The sequence below is a fragment of the Chenopodium quinoa genome, unplaced genomic scaffold (assembly GCF_001683475.1).
Source record: "Chenopodium quinoa cultivar QQ74 unplaced genomic scaffold, ASM168347v1, whole genome shotgun sequence".
Taxonomy (NCBI): Eukaryota; Viridiplantae; Streptophyta; class Magnoliopsida; order Caryophyllales; family Amaranthaceae; genus Chenopodium; species Chenopodium quinoa.
Window position 1 is genome coordinate 1791531 of NW_018743850.1, and position 18478 is coordinate 1810008.

At 39.4% G+C, this 18478-nt stretch overlaps 1 protein-coding gene across 1 annotated transcript; it reads right to left on the minus strand.

Annotated features, from left to right (window-relative positions):
• Positions 1–11350: 11350 nt before the first annotated feature.
• On the minus strand, positions 11351–17247 carry LOC110685904 (pentatricopeptide repeat-containing protein At3g26540-like). Its single transcript, XM_021862458.1, has 3 exons — positions 14187–17247; positions 13649–13814; positions 11351–11750 (listed from the first exon to the last, which is right to left on the minus strand). The coding sequence occupies exon 1, from the start codon at positions 16580–16582 to the stop codon at positions 14510–14512; it is 2073 nt and encodes a 690-aa protein (XP_021718150.1). The 5' UTR covers positions 16583–17247; the 3' UTR covers positions 11351–11750; positions 13649–13814; positions 14187–14509.
• Between the last annotated feature and the right edge of the window lie 1231 nt (positions 17248–18478).

Genomic DNA, 18478 nt, shown 5'->3' on the forward strand with positions numbered 1-18478 from the left:
ATGGTTTGAGTGCCAGCATAAGTCAGAAATAGACAACCTCCAAAAGAAACTCTCCTCCATGTCCTCTGACCCTCATAAAGGAGATAACAAAGAGGAGGACGTGGGAAGCGAAGAAGAACCCTCTAAGTTGGGGGAAGTGTATTGCATGTACGCTATGGGAAAAGAAACATCGGAAGATAAGGGTATGGCTACCAGCCTGATGTACGTAGATGTCTGGATAAACGGGAAGAAGGCTCGGGCGATGGTTGATACAGGGGCAACTCATAATTTCATCACGAAGCGCGAGGCAAACAGGTTAGGGCTGAGAGCCGTGTATAGTGGTGGTCGCATGAAGGCTGTGAACTCTGAAGCACAACTGACTTGCGGCGTGGCAAAGAATGTGAGCACCAGGATTGGGGAATGAAGTGGGAGCCTGGACTTCACAGTGGCAACAATGGATGATTTTGAGCTGGTCCTTGGGATGGATTTCCTACACACCAGCAAGGCTGTCTCAATGCCCCACCTAGGGTCCTTACTTGTGACAAGCCACCAATCATGCCTCCTACGGACACACGCCCAAGCTGAAAAGGGAAAAGAATTGAAAGGCCCCCTTCTCTCGGCGATGCAACTCAAGAAGGGGATGAGGAGGAACGAGCCCACGTTCCTCGCCACCCTCTCGGTGAAGGACGAGGAGGTCGAAGGCGATATCCCGGAAGCTATAGGAGAGTTGCTCGAGGAATATGCAGACATACTTCCTAAGGAGCTCCCAAAATCTCTTCCTCCTCGAAGGGCCATAGATCACAACATTGAATTGATGGCAGGTGCTAGACCACCTGCGCGAAGCCCTTACCGGATGGCCCCTCCGGAACTTGCAGAGTTACGTAAAAAGTTGGACGGGTTGTTAGAAGCTGGGTTCATCCGGCCTTCCAGAGCTCCCTATGGAGCACCGGTCCTTTTCCAGAAGAAGCAAGATGGGAGTTTGAGACTGTGTATCGACTATAGAGCCTTAAACAAGCTGACAGTGAGGAATCACTATCCGATACCGTTGGTAGCAGACTTGTTCGATCAGCTAGGAGATGTTGTGTACTTCACGAAGCTTGATCTAAGGTCCGGCTACCATCAAGTCCGAATTGCTCAGGGGGATGAACCAAAGACAGCTTGCGTCACCAGATACGGCGCGTTCGAGTGGTTGGTCATGCTGTTTGGGCTAACAAATGCGCCCGCAACATTCTGTACCTTGATGAATCAAGTCTTCCACGACTACCTTGACAAGTTTGTGGTTGTTTACTTAGACGACATCGTAATCTTCAGCAACACCCTAGAAGATCACTTAGAACACCTAAGGAAGGTGTTTGAGAAGTTAAGACAACATCACCTGTTCGTGAAGCGGGAAAAATGTGCTTTTGCGAAGGAAGAAGTAAGCTTCCTTGGACATTTTGTGGGAGGAGGCCGCATAAGGATGGATCCTAAGAAAATCCAAGCTATTAGTGATTGGCAAGCTCCGAAGAACGTCTCAGAATTAAGGTCGTTTTTGGGGTTGGCTAACTACTATCGCCGCTTCATTCAGGGATATTCAGAGATAGCAAGTCCCCTCACGGACTTGTTGAAGAAAGATAACAAATGGAATTGGTTGGAAAAACAACAAGGGGATTTCCTCAAGCTCAAAGAAGCAGTAATGAAGGAACCAGTTTTAGCCCTCCCTAACATTAACAAGCCGTTTGAAGTTGAGACGGATGCATCCGACTATGCATTGGGCGGTGTCTTACTGCAAGAGGGCCACCCAGTTGCTTATGAGAGCCGGAAGTTGAGTGGAGCCGAGAGAAGGTATGCCGCCCAAGAAAAAGAGCTGTTAGCCATTGTTCACTGTTTGAAGGGGTGGAGACACTACTTGTTGGGAGCAAAGTTTATTGTTCGCACCGACAACACTGCGACCAGATACTTCCTCACCCAACCAAAGTTAACGGGGAAGCAAGCTCGTTGGCAGGAGGTCCTAGCGGATTTTGATGTGGAGTTCACGTACAAGACTGGAGCCAGTAACAAAGTAGCCAATGCCTTGAGCCGTCGTGCCGATCTGGCCCCCCTACAAAGACTATCTCCCATGTCAGCGAGCAATGTCACCACCTCAGTCAAAGAGCAAGTCAAACACCACCTCTCAGAAGACCCCATGACGAACACTATTAAAGGGCTGATAGAAGAAGGAAAGACAAGACGCTTCTAGATAGAAGACGAGCTCATTTTCACAAAGGGTAACAAGCTATTCATACCAAAGGCGGGAGGCCTGCGGAAGATGCTCTTGAAGGAATGTCATGATACCCTATGGGCTGGACACCCTGGGTGGCAGAGGACTTTAAGCTTACTATCCTTGGGGTATTATTGGCCGGGAATGAAAGAAGATGTCATGAGTTACACCCGGACCTGCTTGGTTTGTCAACAAGACAAGGTAGACCGTCAGAAACCTGGAGGCCTCCTAGATCCTCTTCCCGTGCCGACACGTCCGTGGGAAAGCATATCAATGGACTTCATCAGTGGTCTCCCCAAAGTGGACCAGTACTCCGCAGTGATGGTGGTGATTGACCGATTCTCCAAATATGCCACCTTTGTCCCCATGCAAAAGGCTTGTGGTGCGGAGGAGACGGCAGCATTGTTCTTTAAACATGTGGTGAAGTATTGGGGGTTGCCCTAGAGCATAGTCAGCGACCGAGATACAAGATTCACGAGCATATTCTAAACAGAGTTGTTCCAGCTGCTGGGGTTAGAATGTCTTCAAGCCACCACCCTCAATCTGATGGCTTAACAGAGAGATTCAACGGTCTCTTAGAGGAATACTTGAGACACTTCGTTAGCGCCAACCAGAAGGATTGGGTGAAGCTCCTTGATGTCGCCCAACTTTGCTTCAATTCTTAAAAGAGTACCGCATCCAACAGAAGTCCGTTTGAACTAGTGATGGGCCAACAGCCTCTCCTGCCCCACACCATAGCAACATCCGAAGATGGGAGGAGCCGCGAAGCATGAGAGTTTAAGCGAGAATGGCAGCAAAACATGGAAGTTGCTCGCGCATACTTGGAGCGGGCATCGAAGAGAATGAAGAAGTGGGCCGATCAGAATAGAAGACCGGTGAAGTTTGATGTGGGGGATATGGTGATGGTGAAGGTCCTCCCAGAACAGCTCAAGTTCCTTAGAGGAAGAGATCGCAGGCTGATCAGAAAATATGAAGGCCCCATCCGCATCACTAAACGGATTGGGAAGAGTGCGTACAAGGTTGAGCCGCCTACGTGGATGAAGATACACCCTGTCTTCCACGTTAGTCGTCTCAAACCCTATCATCCAGATCCAGAAGACAGCAACTGCAACACCAGCAACCGCGCCAACATCAGAACTAGGGCGAGAGCCACACCAGCAACAGAAGAGTGAAGCTGTTATTTCCTTTTCTTTACATATATGTTTTGTTTTTGTAAGTCGACGAGGTCGTCGACAACTTAAGTGGGGGAGGATGTTAGAATCTACCTCTTTCTCTATGTATCCCCCTTCCTTTTTCCTTGTATTTTCCTTATGTAATGTCTTCTAAGTCTTTCTTTTTGTTTTCTAGGCTCTAGGGGAAATTATTGTGTTACTGTAGTTTCAGCGTTCACTAGTATTTCTCCATGTAATCAATATAAAGCTCTTTATGGGGCGAATGGTTGAATGAATGAAAGCTCCTATCCGGGTTGCCTTTGCTTTAAGACTTGTGTGTTGATTTAAGCCTTTATAGATATTGTGCTTGCCTTGTTTTAAAGCCTCCCCACCAAACCAAGAGAACCTCAAAAGACGCCTTCCTTATCGTCAGTCCCGCTTGTGCCCGCTTCGAAATATCGGCCGTCACAAGCCCCGACTCAGCACTCGTTGTTGACGAGTGCTTCGTAGAGATAACTTTGGTCCGTGCTGCTGTGTGCCACGAACCCCCCCCCCCTTCGCTCTAGGCTTGCGTCCTTGTCGCCAATAGATAAGTGCGCGCCGCACGATCCAGTGTCAAAACTCTCGGACCGTGACAATAAGGCACCTCAATCCCCAACCTCATCTTATAAGACTTTAATTCTCCCTTTACACATTCCATTTCAATAATCATGAAAGAGTAATATAATTCATTCCATATATTCTTGTACCTTTGCCTCTAAGCTCACCTTGCAAGTTATTGCATACATAATACTTACAAGAAAAATTAATACGCATTTCTCATACATGAATCAAAACCTATCATCACATTAATCACCAATCAAACTTGCTACCATACAATTCCAACCAATCTACAAGTTTTCCTAACATGATTCTAAGGTTTTTCAAGTCCTTAAACATGCTTCTAAAGTCAAGGTTTTCGTGTTCTTGTACGTACTTTGAGTAAACGAGTTGGTTGGCCACTTTAGGGACTAAAAATCACCTTCTACAAAGTCCTCTCCTAAACCAAACAATAACAATTCAATCAATACCCAAGCAATATAATTTACAGCAATACCAAAGTACTTTTAAACCCCATAAACCATTGAAAGAATGCCTTTAAATTGTTCCCAATAGCCAAAGTTAATAATTTAATAGTTCAATTATAAGTTTATATGCTAAAATCATGAAAATATAAAGCAACTTTAAGGTAAGAACATGATCTGAAAATTTAGTTTAAAATTAAAAAACAACCTTATAGACATCTCCACTTAAAATAATCATTATGTTGTAGGTTAGTATGTTAAAAACCTAAAAATCCATCATAAAACCATGATTTGAAACCTTTAAAACCAAGATTAAAAATCTAAAAATTTAATTTAATAGTAGAATGTATGACTACAACAATCTAAACTTGAAATATATAATTAGAATTCAATTAGTTTCATAAAAACTCAATCAAACCTTCAAAATTCAATTAAACAACACTTTAAAACCTTCCTTTTTGCTAGAATTAAAAGCTTATATATTATTCTTAAAATTTCCTACATAAAAACCTTAAAATACATACTTATTTATGAATTTACAGCAAGTTTAGTGCTTTAATAAAAATCTAAAAATTTATTTAAACATTAAACCTTCGTTAAAAATCAATAACTGCCTAAAAACCATTTTTAGAGGCTGAATTTGGCCACGAGAGGGTGGTGCTCCTTACCAAAAGTAGTGAGTTTTGATTAAAATGTCGTTTACACACGAAAAACACTATTTTCTTGTAAAAATCGGTCAAGTTAGAATCTAAACGTGATAAAAAAAATAATTAAGAACGGAGATCAAAGTTGATTACGGAAAACTGATAAATTTGTTTTTGAATATAACATCATCATGATCATAGTAGAGTTACAATATAATCATGCTTTAATTAAATAACATGTAGAACACAGTTTAAAACCCCAAAACATGAAAACTAACATTTTTAAGCCCTAATTTTATGAACAAAATTTCTGAAATTTTAAAGTGTATAATAAGGTTCATAAAACTCATAATTTAAGATAAATTATCACATGATTAAACCATTAAAATCAATTAACAATATCATAAAAATAATTATCAAAACAATGAAGGATTAGGGCAAAAATAAGAAGGAAGGGAAGAAAGAAAAAGAGAAGAAGAAGAAAACGAAAATTAATAAAAGAAAAATGAAGGGAAATCAAAATAAAGAAAATAAATAAAGACTAACCTTTTGTGTGGGGGAAAATTTGGGGATTCATTGGGTATTTATAAGAGAGAATTGTAGGGTAAAATTAGGCCTCACGAAAATAATGGGCCAATTAAATAAACAAATGGATTAGACTTTGTTTTTATGATAATGGGTTGTAGGATATAGGTTCATTAAATAATTTAGCCTAAAATATTTTTTTGACCCAATTAATAATTTGAAACTTTTAATTAAATTATGGAAAAATACAAATAAATATTATAAATAAAATAAAATTTCATTTATAAAATATTTAAAAATACGGGGGATTACAGGTGTTGTTATGGGAGGTGAGAGTGGGGATGGTATGATAAATGCAGACCAAGAGGGTGAGCTGGGTGAGAATATACGAAAGAAAAGGTCAGACATTAACAGTGGCATGACAAAAAAGTTGCTGGCAGCAAGGAACAAAAAATCTAGTTCGTGGAAGATGGTGGAAAGGAGGACAAGTGAATCCAATGATGACACTAAGATGATGATAGGAGATAAGAGTAAACCTCAAAAACGATCTAGAATGGAGGATGTGGATGACAGGGCCGTGGCAGGGGACAGTGTAGGGGATAAAAGGATGAAGGGTGACTTTAATACTACTTCCGGAGATGATTCAAATCAAGTAGAGGGGTTCGGTGCTACCTGACCTCTCGAAAAGCAATGAAAATATTAAGCTGGAACTGCCAAGGGCTTGGCAACCCTTGGATAGTTAAAGCTCTTCGGGATTGGTGTTGGAGAGAAAGGCCAAACATTGTTTTTTTTGATGGAAACAATGATAGACAGTGCTTGTTTGGAGAGGGTTCGAAATCGTTGCGGCTTTGTTAATGGTATTTGTATTAGTAGTAGGGGGAAATCTGATGGAATGGGTTTTTGGTGGAGGGACTTGAATGTGACTACTAGCTCATATTCTACTCATCATTTTATTGCTGACATCTGTGATCATAATGGGGTGCCACTTTGGAGAGCGGTTGGAATCTATGGGTGGCCGGAACAAGAAAATAAACATCTCACTTGGGCTACGCTTCGACGAATTAAAGATAGTTGTTCTATCCCTTGTTTGATGTTTGGGGATTTTAATGAAATAATGAGTATGGATGAGAAAGATGGAGGGTGCCGAGAAGGGAGGCTCTAATGGACGCTTTTAGAAATACCGTTGATGACTGTGGTATGAGGGATATGGGTTTCAAGGGCAGTGTTTTTACTTGGAGGAAAGGCACTAATCCAGAGACTTATATTCGTGAAAGACTGGACCGGTTCTTAGCAGATGGGGAATGGTGCTCTATGTTCCCTTATTATGAGGTTCGACACTTCCCTATTTATCATTCTGACCACGCCCCAATAATGGTGAGTGCTAGTAATTACTACGAAAGAGGTACGGTGGAGAGGGTGTTCAAGTTTGAAGCCTTGTGGCTTTCAAATGAGGATTGTGGGAAGGTAGTGCAGGAGGCTTGGATGGGTAGTGCGTGTTTGCAAGCAGCGCAAAGACTTTTAAATTGTGCGGAGAGTCTATCAGCATGGGCGGCCAAAACCTTTGGCAGTGTAAAAAAGAAAATCAAGCAAACTAAAGAGAAACTTCGTGAAGCTCAGGGAGGTTTTCCAGATGCGGCAATGTTTGAGCAATGTAAGTCATTATCTGTACAACTTGATGAGTTTGGAATCCTATTTGCATGCTAGAGCTAGAGCAAATGAATTGAAGGATGGAGATAAGAATACTTCTTATTTTCATCAAGAAGCGAGTAATAGGCAACATATTAATAAGGTAAATGGGTTGTACAATAATGATGGGGACTGGAAGGGTGATAAACTGGGAATGGAGGAGACAGTGGCCGACTACTTTCGCTCATTATTCAAGTCTGGCTAGCCATCTAAATTTGATGATGCGCTTGGGGGAATGGAGAGGGTGGTCTCGGATGAAATGAATATGGCTCTAAGCATGGAACCTTTAGCAGAGGAAATCAAAGCAGCGTTGTTCCAAATGCACCCGAATAAAGTTCCGGGCCCTGACGGTATGCACGCTCTTTTTTTTTCCAAAATTTTTGGCATATTGTTAGGCATGATATTATATGTTTTGTGAAGAGTTGGTGGAGCGGGGATGCGCATTTGAACGATGTGAATAAAACTTGTGTGGTCCTAATCCCGAAATGTGATAATCCTAAATATGTTTCGGAATTTCGACCCATTAGCTGCTATAAATGTGTTGTATAAAATAATCTCAAAAATGCTGGCAAACAAATTGAAAAGGTTGATCACAGATAATGCATTAATTGCTTTTGAAATTTTCCATGCGATGAAAAGGAAGGGAGAGAGAAAAGATGGTACGATTGCTCAAAACTTAATATGAGTAAAGCTTATGATAGAGTTGAGTGGCAGTTCCTGAAACGGGTAATGTACAAGATGGGTTCCTGTGATAGTTAGGTTAGAAGAATTCTTGATTGCTTGTCAAGTGTATCATTTGCATTCAAGATTAATGGGGCAATTTCGGGGTCTGTTGTTTCTTCCAGGGGCTTGAGATAAGGTGATCCAATGTCTCCCTATTTATTCTTAATTGTTGCAGATGCTTTCTCGACTCTTCTTCGTAAAGCTGCTAATGAAAACTTGATCCATGGGGCAAAAATTTGCAGGGATGGCCCCAGAATATCTCATTTAATTTTTGCCGATGACAACATTTTATTTGCTAAGGCCACTGTTAGAGAGTGCTCGGTGATGGCTGACATTATCAGCAAGTATGAAAGACATCAGGGCAAAGTGTCAATATGACTAAAACAGATGTGGTTTTTAGTAAATGTGTGGATGCAAATCGACGACAAGAAATTGTAGGCATTTTAGGGGTGAAAGAAGTAGAGAGACGTGAGAAATACTTGGGTTTACCTACTATCATAGGTTGATCGAAGAAGGCAATTTTTGCTAGTTTGAAGGAGAGGATATGGTGGAAAATTCAGGGTTGAAAGGAAAAAATATTGTCTCGGTCTGGGAAGGAGACTTTAATTAAAGCCGTGGCTTAGGCGATCCCGACATACATGATGAGTATTTTTAAGGTGCCAGAAGGACTAGTTGACGAAATTCATGCTCTTTTAGCCCGGTTTTGGCGGGAATCCGATGGGACTAGGAGGAAAATGCACTGGCGCTGGTGGTCATCTTTATGCAAGCCTAAGTCAATGGGAGGTATGCGGAGTCAGGACCTTGAGGTTTTCAATCAAGGCTTACTTGCGAAGCAATTATGGCGACTCTACAATAATCCAAACCCCCTTCTTTTTGCCATTCTTAAAGCTTGATACTTTAAGCACGACACTATATTGGAGGCTAGGAGAGGGTATGATCCAAGTTATTCTTGGAGAAGTTTGTGGGGCTCAAAATCGCTGCTTCTTGATGGTCTGCAATGGAGAATTGGACATGGATGCAATGTGAAAGTGTGGCTTGATAATTGGCTTCCTGATAATATTGTCCCTGAGCACGGTGTTTCATACGATCCTGATTTACGTGTTACTGATCTGATTGATTACCAGTGTAGTGAATGGAAGGTGGATGTCCTACAACAGCTATTCTCACCTGAAATTTGTGATATTATTCAGCAGCTTCCTTTGTCTTGCACTTTACCTGATGATGCTCACTTTTGGTGGCTTAAAAAAAATGGTGAATATAGTGTGAAATCAAGGTATTGGCCTAGTATTCTGGGGGTTGTACAATGTACCTCTGCTGGGCGAAATGCTGTGAGCTATGGAAAGAGGTGTGGGGTTTGGGAGGTCCATCCTCCAAAACTTAGGCACTTTGTTTGGCAAGCATGCAAGGGAGGAATGGTTGTGAAGAAAGAGCTCTGTAGGCGTCATATAGCTGCTGATAGCTTTTGTGATAGTTGTGGTATGGGGGATGAATCTGTCACGCATGCCTTGTTTGATTGCATTAATGTGCAGCAAGCGTGGCAGGTGGGGGACTTTGGGGATTTGTTGAAAGATGCCAAACATCTTAGTGCTTTTTCTGATATATTCATGTGGCTGGCCGGTAAGGTTGACAAAACTGAGCTTCATGATTTGATGACAATTGCGTGGGCAATCTGGTTTTGCAGGAACAAGCGTATACATGAGAATGTATCTCTTGATTTGAGCTTCACCATTGCGGGGTTCTCAAAATTGGTCCTTGATTGTTGCTCCTACGCAAAAAAGGTGTTCTGTTGTCCTACTCAGCCCCCTCCTGTTTCCCCTCCTATTTCTGCTGGTTCCTGGTCCCCCCCTCCTAATGATACGATTAAAACAAATGTTGATGCACACGTTGGGGTGGGTCTGTTTGGGGGGCTGGGTGCTGTAGCAAGAGACCACAATGGTATGATTCTCTGGGCTGCTGTTAGGAGAATCCACGCTAACTGTAAGGTGGAAGATGCAGAAGCTGCGGCTGTTCGTTTTGGTTGTCAGATGGCTAGGCGTATGGGTAATAGATCGGTTTGGATTGAAGGTGATTCATTGGCTGTGATCAACAACATCAGCTCTTCTACTGCTGGTTGTGCTCCTTCTTGGTTGATTTATGATGACATTGCTTTAATTTCTAGAGGTTTTGATACTTTTAGAATTTCTCATGTACGTAGAGCGGGAAATACTCTTGCCCACTTCGTTGTGAGATGGTGTACTAGTAATAGCTCAGAAGTTGTACGGCTGAACTCGTTCCCCCAAGGCCTTTTAACCTTGGCGGAATTTGATTTGAATTAATGATATTCTTGCTTGTTTTAAAAAAAAAAAGACCTACATATTTTGTTTTGTATTTTTTTTTTCTACAGACACATGCTATTATTGATTGCCTTTTAAGAATAGAAAATTATTGTATATACAATAATACATATATATATTACCAAAGTGAATTTTTTATCTATTGAAATTAAATGCATTGCCCAAAATCCAAATAACGAAGTTATAGCAATTAAAAAATAGAATAATGATATAATAATACAAAAATATTGACTACTAATATTATTCTAAAAATATATTGCCTTATCTATATTCATTTATTTCTAGAACACCTACTTGTAAATTAAATATATAGAAAATACATCAAATCATTTTATTTCCTTACATACTTGAGTGTATATGGAAGCCAATATAATTGTCAAGATGCAAGAAAAATATCTTAAGTTGTGGAATAATTAATGAAGATTTGAAAAAAAAAAAAAAGAAAAAGGAATGAATAAAATGGAGGGAAAATTTCCAACCAAAAGATAATATGTGTCACTTCTGATTTCGCTTTTAGTATATAGTTATTGATTATTGATTACTTACAAATATATACCTACCACCATAAAAGCTATGATGAGCGCTCCTAATAAGTTGGACCATGATTAGGGGCACAAGTATTGTGAAGTCTTAACGTGTTACCAAAAAAAAAAAGGGGGCTCTTTTTGGTGAACTGGTGAAGGCATTTATTAGTCAGTTTCAGGTGTTGTTTGGTTAACCTTCATAAATGTGGAAATTTGCAAATGGGATAGTTATTTGATTGACTACAAAAAGTGAAAATACAGGAATTGGAAATTCATGGGAATTATGACTTTTCACAAAACATGGGAAGTTAATTACCTACCTCCCCCTTGGTCACTCAAAATTCCCATGAATTGCAAATTCCTTTATGAGAACCAAACAACTTAAGGCCATTTTCTAGAAATTGTATGAAGGAAACAAATTCTCATGAAATACAAATTACCATAGGAATTTAGTTCCTATATTAACCAAATAAACCCTCACTAGATGATTTGGTTTTGTTCTGATGGTGTGCGACCCGTGTTGTCCATGTACAAAGTAAAACATTTTACAATTGGTTGAAACAAGAATATAACTGAGGCATTAGTTAAATTCGACGAAGTAGATTTTAATTATTTGTGGTGTAATAGTTTATACACCTCCTGAAGTATGATCCGACACAAATATATAGCCAACTTAATTATAGACCTATGATCCAATCATTCAACAGTAAACAAAATGTGCCTTGGGTTGTAGCGTTTTGATTTGAGAAGCAATAAGTCGTCTGACTATGCATCATGCTTAGGGATAACGCGTTTGCATTGCTTATGTCTCAGCATGGCCTCGAAATTGCAGATGTGGATTATGATAGTTTTAAGCTAGTGAGTCAGCCGTAAGAGCCATTCCTGCCATTCAAAGCATTGAAAATCAATGAGAAGCAAAGATTCGTTAAGCATGATGAATGTCATTTTAACAAAAAACGTTTGCGTGATACACATCCAAGAGGGAGTGCACATTAACAGTGAGCAAGGCATTTTTTAGTGCTCCCAGCCTCCCCTATTAATTCAAGAAGTATGCACCATAAACCAGCAACCATCTATAAAAAGAAAAAAACGGTACTTGTTAGCTGCCTCAACCTTATAACACAATACGAAAAAATGGTTCTTCTTGGCTGCCTCAGCTGGAGATTATCAAGGTTGTCCATACAAGAATAGGGGTGAGAAACAGTTGGGTACCCTGTGCCATAACCAGAATTAATTGGTGATTATCTAAGATCTACCAGATTTGAACCTAAAACTGTTTCTACCAGATTTGGTCCAAGATTGAAGAATTGAAACCAGAGCTGGTTCCCACCCTCATTCTACTGAAAGTGGCTCCTTGTTCTGTGGATTCTTTCTAACATGACGGTTACATGATTTTAAATTGTGCACGTACCAAAAATTTAATCTTCTCAAAACCTACATTTGCCTCATTTCCTAACTGAAACTTAGCCAAATAAAGTTACAAAGAAAAAACCATTGAGACAAACTTCCACAGGCTAGATAGGGAGCCCCAATTCCAGTCAACATGTGAGTACATAAAACATCCTAACAATTTGCCAATGTTATATTGATCACCCCATACCCCAAGCTACTTTCCCATTAAATAGATTTTTTTTTTCGGGACACCTCAATACAAAAAGATAGTTCTTACTCCCTTAGCCAACAGACCAAATCTCAAACAACAAGACAACCCATCTTTTACCCATTAAATTCCTGCTTTCCTAGCAATCCCGTCCAAAATACCATAAAGAAGGGAAGGTAATAAAGAAGAATTTTGAAAAAACCTGGCCTAATTAGAGTCACCCTCAAGACAATTGAAGATAATATAGAATTAAAAGCAAGGCCGCCCAATAAGCCTACATGGCAGAACAGAATTGGCAAATTAACTCCCAACATATGATAGAATTCTTGAACCACATTACTAATCTATATTGTGATGCTGGTAACTAGTACTTCATAATTAATCATCTTTAGATTGGAACCCAAAGATAGTTGAAAGAAAGAGAACTAAAGAGAGAGCAAGCACAGCACATACTTTACACAAAGTTCAAGAGGGATCATTAATTCAGTAAAGTGATGATTTACTGCTGTGGTACTAAGCACAATTAAAACTCTTATAAATGTGGCAATGTTCTTAAGAAACAGACACAAGGATATTCTCCCTTTAGCACTGCTAATACTCTGAATACTCTGCATGGACAGTATGGTATTTAAGATATCCCTTAGGAAAGGAAATCATGAATGGAAACACCTTTTAAATCTACATCATTGCATCCTTGCTAGGAACTTTATATGAAGCATAAATTCTTCCTCCTTCATCTCCTTTCTCCTTTCACTAATAAGAGTTGTAATTGCTTCTTTACAACTTCACCCAACCCCTAACCAAAGACAATCATGCATTCATACGACAATCTTTAAATTGTATACACTCCAACCTCAATCTATAAAAGTATATCATTAAATAGTCCAGCTTACACTCCCCATGGTCAACCGACAAGAGATTCTACCCAGCTAAACTCCATCTCTACCATGCAAAGCTAATATCAACATATAGAACTGAAATCTACTTACAAGTAGTGTAAAGTTCATCCTGCAGCTCGTACAATATTCCTTTACACACCCCATGCCAGAAATTTCACATCTTCCCTCTCACAATAAACAAATAAATTGCTAACACTACCCATTATAAGTCTCAATACAAACAGTATGACAAAATTCAAATCATAGTATCAGATTTTAAACTAAAGAGATTTACAATTTACCTTGATGCTAGCTGATTGTATCGATGATGAGTTATCTTTAACCTTAAATAAAGAATTACGTAATCATGCAAATGAACACTTAAATCTCAGCATGATCTCAAAAGTTAAGATGAGGAAGCTGAAAAGAGACCTTCAAGACTGCAAATAAAAGTTGTTCCTGCCAGTTCTGCATATGTAGAAACAGCATCAATCATTAATCAATAAAGCTTACAGTTAAGAAAGATTGATGACAATAAATAACTAGTACTTACAAAGTATAATTTCTAAGACGTTTAAATCAATAATGGTATCACATTATTGTGTTTCAACTTTCAAATGCATACATTTACACATCAATGCTACTAATGCTGCTAGCAGAACAAATTACGTTTCCTACCCATTATTGGTACATGAAGTAAAGATGAAAATTCACCAACCTTCATCTTCAATGGGAGGGGTGGAGAAACTGAACAAAAGGAATAGTAAAAAATAAATAAACCAGGAAGAAATGAAGGCATTCTTTTGACATCTATGATCAACAAAATAAACAGAAAATTACCACATTTTTGCCTACTTTCCTTCATAGAATGCGTCCAATTACCGATTAGCAGATTCTGCAAGAGCTTGAGTTTCCCTTATTGAGCATTGTATTGTGCTTGATCAAAGATACGTCAAAACACAGGCAAGGAAATTGTCCATGCCACACAGCAAAGTGCAGCCAAAGTGATGAGCCATGAAAGGATCAATCACTCCTGCTACAATGCCCTGCTTCTTTTAATTTGGAGAACGATGGCGATCAAGTGGGCAGACTGGATTTGATCAAGTGGCGATCAAGATGGCGATCAATATGGTACGGAACTGGGTGGCTTAGCTTTGGTTCAGCTAATTCAACTTTTTAGCTACCCACATTGCCAATCTTGGATTAGAATATACTTTACAAGCATCAAAAATCCTTGTCAACATAGACATGGTTGGTTTAAAAGGCATTTTTAAAAGCTTTACAAGCTCCTTCATCGCTCCATATCTGGTGTATAGATTAATCATGCACTCATAATGCTCTAATTTGACCGTGATGCCATAATCATTGATCATGGTATCAAAGTATCTCTTGCCCTCATCAACAAATCCCTCACAAATACATGCATTGAAAACTGCCTGGAAGGTAACATTATCAGGTTCAACCCCAATCTCTTTCATCAAATTAAACAAGTCAAGAGCCTCCCTTGCTTTACCATGACGACAACACCCAATAATCATAGAATTCCAGAGGGTTGCATCCCCCGGTTTTGCATTTTTTAAGACCTTGAGTGCATACTCAAGATGTCCACATTTTGAGTACATCACAAGCAAAGCACTTAAAATAACATCATCTATCTTATAGCCATTCCTGATCATAAAACCATGGATTTGTTTTCCTTGGTTGTTTGCATATATGTTAGCACATGCTGCAAGAAGGGTTGAAAATGTATATTCATTTGGAGTTGTTTCCTTCTGCATCTCACGGAACATAGTAATAACATCCATGCTCATCTGCTGTTGTGCCAAGGAGTTCATCAGGGAGTTCCACGATATTGTGTCCCTCTGACCACTCATGTTATGAAAACAAATTCTAGCTCTTCCTAAGGCCCCACATTTTCCATACATGTCAATGAGTGCATTGTTCACATATATAACAGACTCAAATCCATGTCGATAAATGTAAGCATGAGCTTGACTACCACACTCAATATCTGAGAGTGCAGTGGACACATTCAACACTAGATTCAGAGTTACACCATCAGCATCATTAATGTTCTGGCGCATCTTGAAAATAAAACTTTGGGCCTCCTCCCATTGGCCAAAGCGCACATACCCTGCCAATATTGCATTCCAAGAGATGATGCTTCGCTCAGGCATCTTATCAAAAAGCTCTTGGGCTTCTTTAAGTCTTCCTGCCATAGCATATCCTGATACCATAGAAGTCCAAGAAAGTAAATCCTTAACACTAGGCTGATCAAATATCTTCCTGGCACTCACAACATCATTGCATTTCACGTACATATCGATCAGAGAAGTAGCAACTTTCTCATCATCTTCGTGTCTATACTTAATTACAATACCATGTATCTGAATTCCCTCTAAAAACGCCTGCCTAGTAGAACACGCAACAAGAGCACTTGAATAGGTAAACGTCAATGGCCTTACCCCTGTTTGAATCGTCTGAAAAAACATTAAAATCGACTGTCTCTCATCACCCACTTCAAGATACCGCCTTACAATCACATTCCACGAAACTGCATTCGGTCTATCAATTTCATCAAACATCCTCCGAGCATCAACAATCTCATCACACTTCCCATAAACATCAACCAAAGCACTCGCTAATATCACATTCCCACCATACCCCAACTTCACAACAAACCCATGAACAACCCTAGCAAAACCCAATTCCAACAAAACCCCACAAGACCCAAGAACACTCGCAAACGTAACCTCACTCGGCGAAACCCCAGACCGATTCATATCCAAAAACAGCCCCAACGCCTCACGCGGAAACCCCCCTTTCGCATACGCAGTAATCAAAGCATTCCAACTCCCACCATCTCTGTGAGGCATTTCATCGAACAGTTCACGTGCATCCTGCACACACCGGCAATTACCATACGCCTCAATCGCGCGGTTAAGCAAAAACGTGGGAGGTGGATCATAGTACGAGATCAAATGAGACTCGACTTTACGAGCTTCAACAATGGCTCGATTTGCAGAACAGAGCTGAAAGAGGTGGCCGTAAAGCGGGAGATCAAAGGGAAAAGGAGAAGAAAAGAGGAGAGAGACGGCTTTCTTGAGGCGGCCGGCTTCGAGGTGAGCGAGAATGGTGTTAATGGTGGATTTTGCCTTGGTGGGTTTGAGTTTATCAGCAATGGGGTTGATTTGAAGGAAGTTTTTGATGGCTGAAGCACCAGAACTTACACCCATGTGATATTTGAATGTTTCACAGATTTCAATTTTCCCGGGAAATTTATGTGTGAGATATGGTACGGATCAATTGATCAATGTTTGGTCTTGTAAAGTTGTAAATGGCTTAAGTTAAGGGGATATTGTGGGTATTTTCACTGCTTTCTCTTTGTTCATCGAGTGTTATTGCTCCTTTTAATTAGATATAGTTTTGTTTTTGCTGAATAAACTATTATGGTGCTTTCAATAGTTCAAAATAGAGGCACCATGATAATTTTCTCTCTTATAATTTAGGATTTTGTAACCTAATTATTTGCTTGTGTAATTTCTGTCATTTTTTTTTTTTTTTTGTGATTATTGGATCATATACGCTTTATGTGTCCATTTTGTGCAAATCATGGCAGTTTTGATGTACAATTGTTTTTTGGGTAATACTCATAGTTGATTTCATTAACAATTTGGCATTCATCTGAAATTGACCCTTAAATTATTTTGTATCTGCAAATTTGTGAAACCATTTAAAATGCGGCAAAGTAATGTGATTATATTCGTTTTGATGGAGCTAGTTTTATACTGCAATTACTGTGTTGCTAATGTAAATGCAATGACAGGGATGCAACCCACCACCCATGGATATGGCGGGGACGTCGGCGAACATTAGTGTGTGTTCATCCCTTCAGCAAATTCCACAATCATCAGCAATTCAGCATCCCCGAGTCCTATATGTGATTATATTGCATGGTTATAATAGAATGAAAAGTGTACATCTACTTTCAAGGTTTTTAGCTCAAATGGTAGAGCAATGTACTATAGTGTACATGGTGTAGGTTCAAGCCCCGCATAGCCTATACATAATACTTTCATATTGGTGTATTCCTATTGTTGGTGTAACTACCTTGGCCATTTTTATATATAACAAGTTTATCACTTTTAGTTAGGATCATTTAATTAATTAAGGGCTTTCGATTAGGGTTATTTTTGCCTTGATTATGCTCACTTTCACTCTTAAATACAATTAATTTTGTCTATGGTTAGGGGTACCTTTTCACTTGAGTAGGGTCACTTTTGACTTGACTAGGGTCATTTTTATCCTTGGTGAGAGTAACTTTACTTTTGTCTCCTTGCTTAGGGTACTTTTGTCCCAAATTAGGGTCACTTTAGTCTCAAATTAGGGTCACTTTTGCCCTCGGCTAGAGTAACTTTTTCCTTCGGTTAGAATCACTTTTGTCCCTAATTAAGGTCACTTTTGTCCTTGGTTAGGGTCACTTTTGTGCCAGTTAGGGTAATTTCTGCCCTTAATAAAAATCACTTTTATTTGCCCTCGGTTAGGGTCACTTTTACCCCAGTTAGGGTTACCTTTGTCCCAATTAAAGTCACTTTTGTCCTTAATTAGGATTACTTTTGCCTTTAATTAGGGTCACTTTTTTCTCTAGCTAGAATCACTATTTGTTAAGTTAATATTTCGTACATACAAAATACAATAAAATAGCCTATGTAGGATTCGAACCTATATCCTCTGTGCGTAGAAGCATATAATGCTCGTCCAATTAAACTAATAGGCTTGTAAACAACACAATAAAAAATTGTTTTATGTATATAAAGGTTTATTCTCTCCAATTAACGACTGGCATATTTACAGAGGGCTGTGAATACTCTTATATTCAATAAAATTGCATAGTACCTTAATTATACATAAGCACCAACAACAATTTCAGAGCGCTTTATATGGGTATACTCCGTATCAATAAAATTGCATAGTACCCTGATAAATTGTGATACACCAGTACTACATTGAAGCTAAAAGTAAAAGACAACACAACAAAATAATCAGAAAAATCAACATAAATATCAGCGAGAAATTGGATAAATGAAAACTAATACAATAAAGACTGGAAACTAAGATTAATTTGACATTAC

Bases quoted from the DNA above. Each gene is read 5' to 3' on its own strand.
- LOC110685904 (XM_021862458.1), bottom strand. From the start codon at position 16,582: ATGGGTGTAAGTTCTGGTGCTTCAGCCATCAAAAACTTCCTTCAAATC.